The 10036-nt window shown below is 38.2% G+C and overlaps 1 protein-coding gene across 1 annotated transcript; it reads left to right on the top strand.

Moving 5' to 3' along the window:
• Nucleotides 1-2293: 2293 nt before the first annotated feature.
• LOC104160130 (guanine nucleotide-binding protein subunit alpha-14) lies at nt 2294-9826 on the top strand. The gene is made up of 6 exons (XM_009698191.1): nt 2294-2362; nt 2428-2582; nt 4964-5092; nt 7009-7138; nt 8488-8641; nt 9636-9826. Exons 1-6 carry the CDS (start codon nt 2294-2296, stop codon nt 9824-9826), a joined length of 828 nt encoding a protein of 275 aa, XP_009696493.1.
• The last annotated feature ends 210 nt before the right edge of the window (nt 9827-10036 follow it).

Here is a 10036-nt window from a genome sequence, read left to right as displayed (position 1 = left end):
CCCTCTTAGACGCATGCAAAGTTTTAGCATGGAATGAAGCCCGAGTCAGCCCCAGTCAAAATGCTGTGATGGGTATTTGCATGTGCGTGCCCTTCCTTTTCTCTAGAAAAGGATATCTGTTCTGTGACTTTAGTGAATTGAAGGAAGAGTTACTCATAACCCAAATTATTCTGCACGTCTTTCACCAGATAAGATTGAAAATATGGAGAAAAGTCACTGCCAGGACACAGGGTCTCTAATCTCTTGCCTCATATACAGTGCATAAATAAAGTATAAATCACAGGTAAAGCTCTTCCTACATTGTTCTAGATTAGCATGAACATTTGGTGTAATAGTTAACAGAACAGAAAAATGTATTCAATAGACAATATTAACTGTCTTGCTAACACAGTTATGCTGTGTAAAATTAAGGTAAAAAACCAATATGGATTATATTATATATGCAAGAATCTGCAAAAAATACTACCAGGATTGTTTATACTGTGATGCATTTTAAACTCTTTTATATTGATTAACAATTTACAGTGTAGCAGTAATTACAACAGTTATGTTTAAAGCTTTTAGCTACTATTTAAAAAAAATTAGTAAGAATCAGAAGACTTGGCATTTGGTTTTGTGTAACAGAATACCTGCACAATCAGAGATAATTCCAATCATGGACAATTTGCCCAGGCATTATCCCTGTAAGTCTTTAATATGAAAACTCAGAAAAGTAGTATATTCACAACATTTTGGAGACTTACAATATTTAAAATTAAGTTGAACTGAGCAAGGAGAATTTGCTTTTGAGGCATTAGGCTGTATGTTACATAGTTTTGCGGTTGCTCATGATAACTTAAAGACCCTACAACTACAAAAGTCCTGTTTCTGACTGATCTTTATCTCGTTTTGGATGACTAGATTAACAGGTCAATCACTATTCAGATTTTCCAGTTCAGACCCAAGAATTCACTGCCTTGGATCCAAACCAGATCTGTATGCAGCATTACTCCCACGCTTAAATAAGAGGCCAGGAAGAAACCTTATTGTATTTTTAAAGAAGATGTAAGTTAAAAATCTAGGTGATGCTTAGCAATGTACTGCAAAAAGTGTTGGCAAACTGAATTTACAGTAACAAATTTTTATATTGCAAACACTAAATAAGTTAATTTATGTCAATATTAAATGCATTTTATAACAGTACATTTCCAGACCAATAGAAGTATTAGCAAACACCAATATATATACCCAGTTGAACAGTTACAGAGGAGAACACTTCCAATCATGGAATGGCCTGCTTTGGAAGGAACATTTAAAGATCATCTAGTTCAAGCCCCCTGCCATGGCAGGGACATCTTTCATTGAGTCAGGTTGCTCAAAGCCCCATCCAGCCTGGCCTTCAACACTTCCAGGGGTGAGGCATCCACAACTTCTCTGGGAAACCTGTTCCAGTGCCTCACCATCCTCATAATAAAAATATAGTAAAAAAATTTCTCCCTTATGTCCAAGTTAAATCTACCCACCTTCAGTTTAGAATCATTGCCCCTTGTCCTTTCACTACAGGCCTAGGTAAAAAGTCTTTCTCCATCTTTCTTTTAAGTCCCTTTTAAGTATTGAAAGGCCACAGTAAGGTCTCCCTGGAGCCTTCTCGTCTCCAGACCGAACAACCCCAAATCTCAGCCCGTCCTCATAGCAGAGGTGCTCCAGCCCTCTGATCATCTTTGTGGCCTCCTCTGGACTCGCTCCGAAAGCTACATGTCCTTCTTGTGTTAGGGACCCCAGAGCTGAAGGCAGTACTGCAGGGGGGGGGCTCACCAGAGAGGAGTAGAGGGGGAGAATCCCCTCCCTTGACCTGCTGGTTACGCTGCTTTTGATGCAGCCCAGGATACGAGTGGATTTCTGGGCATTTTTCATCCATGACTATCCCCAAGTCCTTCTCCTCAGGACTGCTCTCAATCTCTTCATCCCCCAGCCTGTATTTGTGCTTGGGTTTGCCCCAACCTATGTGCAGGACCTTGCACTTGGCCTTGTTGAACTTCATGAGGGTTCGCATGGGCCCACTCCTGAAGCCTGTCAGGTTCCTTTGGATGGCATCCATTCCCTCCAGTGAGTCAACTGCACCACCCACTGCAAAACGATGGATTCCTTTGTATCCTTTAAACCCAAAACTTAGATTTATCTTTGCAATACCTCTTACACTTAACAGTAGCGAGCAAAGAAAAATTAATTCTTTCCAGATAGTAGTATCTTGGCTATATCTCACTGAGATAGGCATTAAACAGAAGATGGCTTGTAGGAATTTGATGCCTGTTCGATGGCTGTTCTCTTAGTTTCCTTTTTGATGTTTAGTCTCATTGATGGGAAGAGTATAACAAAGAAAAGGGTGAGTGTGTACTACATGCCAATATCAATCCTTTCTCACAGTAGTGTAATCATTTCATTGATTAGGAGAGTGCTCAGATGATCAAAGAAGTGGAAGTGGATAAAGTGGTGGTGCTGGAAAAAGAACAAGTTGAAGCAATTAAGAAGCTCTGGGAAGACCCAGGAATTCAAGAATGCTACGACAGACGGAGGGAGTACCAGCTCTCAGACTCTGCTAAGTAGTAAGTACACTGCATAATTACAAGGATAAGCCAGACTTAATGAAGTTAATCATAGAATCATTTAGGTTGGAAAAGACCCTTAAGATAATCAAGTCCAATCGTTAACCTAACACTACCAAGCCCACCACTAAGTCATGTCCCTCTAAGCACCACGTCTACACTTCTTTTAAATACCTCCAGGAATGGTGACTCCACCAGTTCCCTGTCCAGCCTGTTCCAATGCTTGAGAACCCTTTCAGTGAAGAAATTCTTTCTAATATCCAATGGAAACCTCCCCTCATGCAACTTCAGGCCGTTTCCTCTTGTCCTATTACTTGTTACTTGGGAGAAGAGACCAACCCCAACCTCGCTACAACCTCCTTTTAGGTAGTTGTAGAGAGCGATCAGGTCTCCCCTCAGCCACCTCTTCTCCAGACTAAACAACCCCAGCTTCCTCAGCTGCTCCCCATCAGACTTGTGCTCCAGACCCTTCACCAGCTTTGTTGCCCTTCTCTGGACTCGCTCCAGCACCTCAAGGTCTTTCTTGTAGTGAGGGGCCCAAAACTGAACACAGCACTTGAGGTGCAGTCTCACCAGTGCAGAGTACAGGGGGATGATCACTTCCCTCGTCCTGCTGGCCACACTATTTCTGATACAGGCCAGGATGCTGTTGGCCTTCTTGGCCACCTGAGCACACTGCTGGCTCATAATGAAGAGATAGGTTCACCATGACTTTATTAGTCGTACCTGTATCTCTGCTGGCCTGTGGTACACAAAAAATTTTAAGCTGAAGTGATGAAACAAACTACTTTTACACTTTCTGGACATACTGGAACCATCATTCCTCCCAGTTCTGAAGTCAACACGGCTGGGACATAACTGAGTTTTGCTTCGGGAAAATCATGAAACAAAAAAACAGCTGCACAAAAAACATTGACAACAAATGGGCCCATCAGACAGTTCAGTTATGTGAAAAGTTTAGGATATAGATAAGAATTAATGTAAGTCTCCCTCACAATTTTGAAAGAATTTAACCGTGAAAAAATGATTGTTTCATGAGAACATTTCTGTTTCTACCAAGGTTGAGAAGTAACAGGGTTAAATTTCAGCAATGAACATTCAGATTAGGCATTTATGGTAAACTTTAAGTCAGAATGGTTACACATAGGCAATCTGTTCCTCTGTGTTAAGCTTTATCAATCTTGACAGATGTTTGTCTGCCATTTTCTTAAATAGTCGTACATTGGAGAAGAAGGATGCCACTTAATAGTCTATTGTAGCCTCATTTTCTAAGAAATCAGCCACAATGGAAAATCAGTTTTATTTTAGATTTTATTAAATCTTTCTTCTACTGTTAATTACAATTGAGATATCAATAGCAATTTGCTACATTGCTGGAGAGGAGGAATTTTCTTATTCTTAAGACAAAGCTTTTCTGAGTAAGTGATAACATTACATGTGAGTATTTCTTACTTTGGAGCCCAAATGTGAGGGATGTTTGGGCAGCAAGGAGAGAGTACATCGACACCCTCCCTCTTCCACCAAAGGAAAAGGAGGGAATTAGTGCTTAAATAAAGGAAGGTTTGTGGTACAATCGTGTTGTATGATTTGGAATACACCTTGCACTTTTTGTATGCCTTTTCAGGATTTCGGATGATCTGATGGTGCCTTCTAGTGGTGGGAAAATAGATTGCAGAAAGGAATACCAGGCATCGGTTCTTTGTGTCTTGCTCCTACACAGCTCATTTATTGAGGCACAGGAATGTCATCCTAAGAATTTAATCTCAGACATGAAAAGCACAAGAGTCTTGTGAAACTAAGGAGGATAAAGTTAAGAATGACTGCATGGGCAGATGTTAAACTAAGTGCATCCTCTTTCATATTAAAAATATTTAAATCTGAAGCATTCATGGTTGCAGTGATTTCCATTAATTACTTTTCTGATTCTGTCCAGCACCCTTTCACATTTGTGTGCAATAGTAGCATTGTGGATGAAGTGATAGGGGATAGAGTACTGTTGATAAACATTATGGCTAGGACTGATACTTATATTTGTGTTCAAATTTTAACTCTGATGTTTATTTTGGAGTAATAGCAAAGGTCATTCAAATAAAATCCATCATTTTGGGGCTGGGCTGATTGTCTATAGAACGTTCAGTCATCATCTCTTTTGACTAGTATTAATCTGTCTGAAATGTACATGCAGGTCTCAGTTAATGTAAAGGGTTTTACTGTTTTATGCCAGCAATAGTTGCGCTAAGGCCATGCACAAATGAATTTCTGTTTAGCTGCTTTTGTGGGAACACTTCTGTGTTTGCTGGTTGGTACTCTGGTTTTGAATCTGTGTGCTTAATTTATGATAGTGCATTAACCTTGTTTCTGTTGCATATTTAACTTTTCAGTTACCTTACTGATCTTGATCGTATTGCTATGCCCTCATTTGTGCCAACTCAGCAAGATATCCTTAGAGTCCGAGTGCCAACTACAGGAATTATTGAATATCCTTTTGATCTAGAAAATATTATATTTAGGTAAGACTGCCTGTCAGCTGATTCAGTATACAATTATGAAAGTAGTTGCTGCAACTTTACTTCTAAGGTCCTGTAAGCTTTTGCATTCAATGAGCGTTTTATGTGTTTCCAGCCCTTTTAGTCTCCAAAGTTGATACAGTAGCTTCAGTGGTTTCAAAACATTCCTTTTTTAAAATTTACATTACATGAAAAAAGCTTTTCAATTCAAGCAGCTCAATTACTGTGTATTCTCAACTATTATTTAATTAAAAGCCTTGGATGGGGTGGTCCAGAGGCAAGGTGTTTGTAGTAACCTGAGTGCTCATATCGGAATGCAGTTTAATTCCATTTAGAGCCAATAGTTTCTGCCTCCTGACTCTAACTGTTTGGAAGAGAGGGCCCTAAGAGATATGCTAAAGCCCTCAAGTGAGTTTACAGCTTTCAGTTAGATAAAGTTAGGGAACGGAGTTGGGAGACGCTGAGGGAAGAAGGAGGAAAAAAAAGAGATGGAGGGTCATGACAGTAGATACGTCTGTTCTTCCTGGTATATAATATTAAAAAAAAAAAAAATTATGTTTCGAGAAGCAAACATAAAGTTGAAAGAAAGTCTGAGAAGCACCTTAGAATTATCTGCTACTAGACAAACTGTTGCAACAGGTGGGGTTACTGATTTTCTAAGGGAAAGCACTTTTTTTCTAGTTTAAAATTGCAGAATTCACACTAGCATGATTGTAGATGTTGTTCCACCAAACCACCCATTTCATCATGAACAAACACCTGCCTGCAGTTACAACACAGGACCAGAATCCATTTTGATAACACATGGTCAAACCAGCCCAACTGTGATTTTGTTGTTTGGTTTTTCCTGGAAAATGAAATGTTCTATGGACCACTTTGACATGGATAAAACGTGAGGGACTTACTTAACTGTCTCCAAAACCATAGGAATTTGATGTGGAATTTAAGATATTTGTGAGCATTTTATTTTGAGTAGTGAGATATGACTACACTGCTTTTTCTTGGGGGGCGGGGAGGGGGAGGGAGATTTCAGAGTGTGTGGGGAAATAAAAATTGAATGTGCTTACATCTCCCCTTGCTAAAACGTCTACCAACATGGAAAAAAACCCCAGCATTATATTTTGTGTTATGCCTGAGGTGGCTTATAAAATTGTACTGGGCCTGGCTAGGATAAAATTAATTTTCTTCATAGCAGCTGATATGGTGCTGTGTTTTAGATTTGTAACCAAAACCAGTACTGATAACATACCAGTGTTTTAGCTTTTGCTGAACAGTGTTTGCACAGTGCCAAGGCCTTCTTTGTTTCTCTGCCCCCCAGTGAACAGGTTGCGGGGTGCACAAGAGGTTGGGAGGGGACACAGCCAGACAGATGACCAGAACTAACCAAAGACATATTTCACACCATATAACATCACGCTTAGTGATAAAAGTGAAAAGAGGGGGCTTTAGGGAGGTTGGCCATCCTTTTCTCAGGAACTGGTTGTGCATCGGTCTACCCACAGGAGGTGGTGAGTGATGCTTTCGCATCATTTATTTTGTTTTCTTTATCCCTTCTTCCACTTACCCTTCACTTAATAAACAATTATTTTTTTTTTAATCTCAACCCCCAAGTTTTCTTGCTTTTAGTCTTTCCTCTCCCCCTGTCCACCCACAGTGTGTGGGAGGGTAGTGAGCAAGCAGCTGTGTTGTGCTTAGCTGCCCACTGAGGTTAACCCACAACAAAACTGAACAGCGGAAATTGTAGCACTACAGCAAGTGAATAGAGTTTAAATATTAAATAGAACATACAGTGTTAAGATGATACACTTTTTTCACAGTTCAAGCTTATCTCAGGTAGGCGATCTATTACAAGGCCTTTGAATATACTTTAAGTATCTTATGAAAATGACTAATATGTTGACTGTACTTCTGTTTAACAGGATGGTGGATGTAGGTGGCCAAAGGTCAGAAAGAAGGAAGTGGATCCACTGTTTTGAAAGTGTTACTTCCATCATTTTCTTAGTTGCATTAAGTGAATACGATCAAGTCTTGGCAGAATGTGACAATGAGGTAAGGAGATGGGTACAGAAAAAGATGTGTGCTTTTTAAGAAAGACAACATTCACATCTTCATAAAAGCATTTGTAAATACTAGAATTACATTAAGAAGCTGATCAAGCAGTCCCGAAGTTGTATTAAATTAGCAGCCTGCGTGTAAAAGTGTACTCTACCTTAAGAGACAAAACATGATTTGAAAATGTTTTAAATCACTTAAGCCATGTCAAAAGCTTGAGAATTCGAATATCAGGAATATCTCTTAAGCAAGTAAAACTACCTCAGTCATCGGTAATTAGGTTTTCTGTTAGTTTTTTAAGTCTCTGGTGTTTCAGAATTAACCTGTCCATTAACTGAGGAAAATTAAAACAAAATAACTTAAAATTTACCTCCTTCCCAAGGTTAGAAAACATATGATGAGTTCTTCCATCTGTTCTAGCGTGCTGTCGTCAGCAGTAGCCAGATGTTGTAAAGAAGGATGCAAAAAAAGAAAACAGTATGCAATTACGGAAAAGTGTATTAGTGGAACTGCATTACTTTTACTTTAGATCCTGCAGTATGAGGATTCCTTCAAATGTCCTTCAAAAATGCTTAAAACTATTTGAGCTCTGAAGTCCCAAAGCCCTTACAGACCACTTTCTCAAGATCTGTTTGAACTGGGAAAAGGATATCCTACTTCACTTGCTGAAGTGTCACAACATCCATTGTAGTTGAGATAGTTTTCAAAATTTCCTGTCATCTTTTGATGCATGAACAACTTTGGTAACTGTAATTTTCTTCTTTCTTTCACTATCTTGATCATTTTGTTATACTCACTTTGGCTATTAGGAAATAAATAACAAACTGACTGCCATCACAAGCTTATCCCCAGGAACTCCAAACAGCAATCTCTGAGTATGGTGTTCCTCAGATCTCTCTTGAAATGGACAGACTTTATTACTAGTATAGATGAATACATATGCTCTTGTCATTTAGCTATGTTACAGTATGTTAATATCAAATATTTGACCCAATACACCCTGCTGCAGCTCTCACTGTGAGGTCAGAACAGGCTTTCATAAAGCAGCAGTTCATGGCTGCTCACTAACTCATACAAGAATTCAAATAATTTCTATTATTAAGGCTCATCATGATTTCACATGCCATCATGCCATCACGCCATTCATAGTGGTGATCCAAAACTCCGTGAATAAAAGGATATAGAACATAAAGAGTAATGATCAACCACTGCGTTGCAATTGCGCTTAATAAAAGGAGTATTTTTTTAAAAGCTTTCAAAAAAAGCTTTTATGGTCTCTGGCTGATGTGATTTGTATATGCTACTGTCTAGAGAGTGTAACTTCATATTAATTTTTGTTGTTGTAGAATCGAATGGAAGAAAGCAAGGCCTTATTTAAAACTATCATTACATATCCGTGGTTTCTGAATTCTTCAGTCATTTTATTTTTAAATAAAAAAGATCTTCTAGAAGAGAAAATCATGTATTCTCATCTAATTAGTTACTTTCCAGAATACACAGGTAAGCATTTATCCCACACTAACTTCACAAAGCTGAAAGTCATACTTAAACCAGTTAGTTTTTCCTCATTAAATTGCACATGGAAAGTGGACTTACGCAATATATTTGATATCTGTGCTTTTCTACTCTATCCTTTAAAATACAAACTTAAGTTAGTTTTACTGGAACTTTGTTTTTTTACTGGAGCCTTATAGACAGTCTTAAGAGATTTCTTGCAGCCACTCTTACCATTTGAGTGGTACAATCACTATTTATTTATGAGAAGCAGCACCTTTTTCATCTTCGATCTCAAGAGACAAGATATGGGGGAACTTGGGGAATACAGCTATTAACACAACTACTTATATAGTAAAAACCCATAGTGTAGTTTTGCATTCATTATTATTACTTGTTATCTATATAAAAGTCCAAAGTTAAAAAGCAGGCTGAATAACTTTCCATAACAAATGTTACTGGTACTTAAAGTCACCAAAATAATGATGAAAATAATCACATATGGATTCCATTACTTAATACAGTATTATATTCTACAAGACATGTATCATGTTGAATCTGCCAATTAATAATGAAAAGAGTTATAATGATTTAATAGCTATAGAGAAAACAGACGTCCCTCGTTCGGCCAAAAAGTATCCTGTTCACTCTGTGTGTTTTAGAAAATTCCGTTTCTCTCATGGTCTTTGACATACTACAGTAATTTAGCAAACTATTAATATATGCTGGATAATTTCAGTTGCGTAGGTTTTTATAAAAAATTACTTTGACTTGTAAGGTTTACCAATGAACAAAGCATACTCCACACATTTTAGAAAGCAGTCTTGTAAGAGCTTTTGCTCCGCTAACGTATGAATGAGAAAATGCCAACAAGAGAGTATGCCTTTATGGTGATTTGACATTTAAATATGGAATTAGCCTGTTAAGGTACTGTCCATATGTTTCTTCCTTGACCCATAGCTTTTAACTGTTCAAATCCACTAATTGTACTTTCAACTAGGACCTAAACAAGATGTCAAAGCTGCCAGAGACTTCATTTTGAAGCTGTATCAGGATCAGAATCCAGACAAGGAGAAAGTAATCTATTCCCACTTCACTTGCGCCACAGACACAGAAAATATTCGGTTCGTCTTTGCTGCTGTCAAGGACACGATCCTGCAATTAAACCTGAGGGAGTTCAACCTGGTTTAAAGAAAAAACATGGCTCCAGCCACAAAGTGTGGCTTACTCAGCACAGCCTGTGTTGATGAAAAAAAAAAGGTGTCTTCTTAAATACCATTTACAGAAATGGGAGGAGGATTTATATTTACTGAAGAAGTATGGATTAAGAGAACTTTAAAGAATGAATTTCACAGTTTATTTTTTAAGTTATATATTTAAAAGATTGTGTTTATATCTCCC

This window comes from Cariama cristata, unplaced genomic scaffold (assembly GCF_000690535.1).
Source record: "Cariama cristata isolate BGI_N322 unplaced genomic scaffold, ASM69053v1 scaffold12004, whole genome shotgun sequence".
Lineage (NCBI taxonomy): Eukaryota > Metazoa > Chordata > Aves > Cariamiformes > Cariamidae > Cariama > Cariama cristata.
The sequence above is the reverse complement of the archived record's forward strand: the minus strand, read 5'-3'. Positions and strand labels throughout refer to the sequence as shown.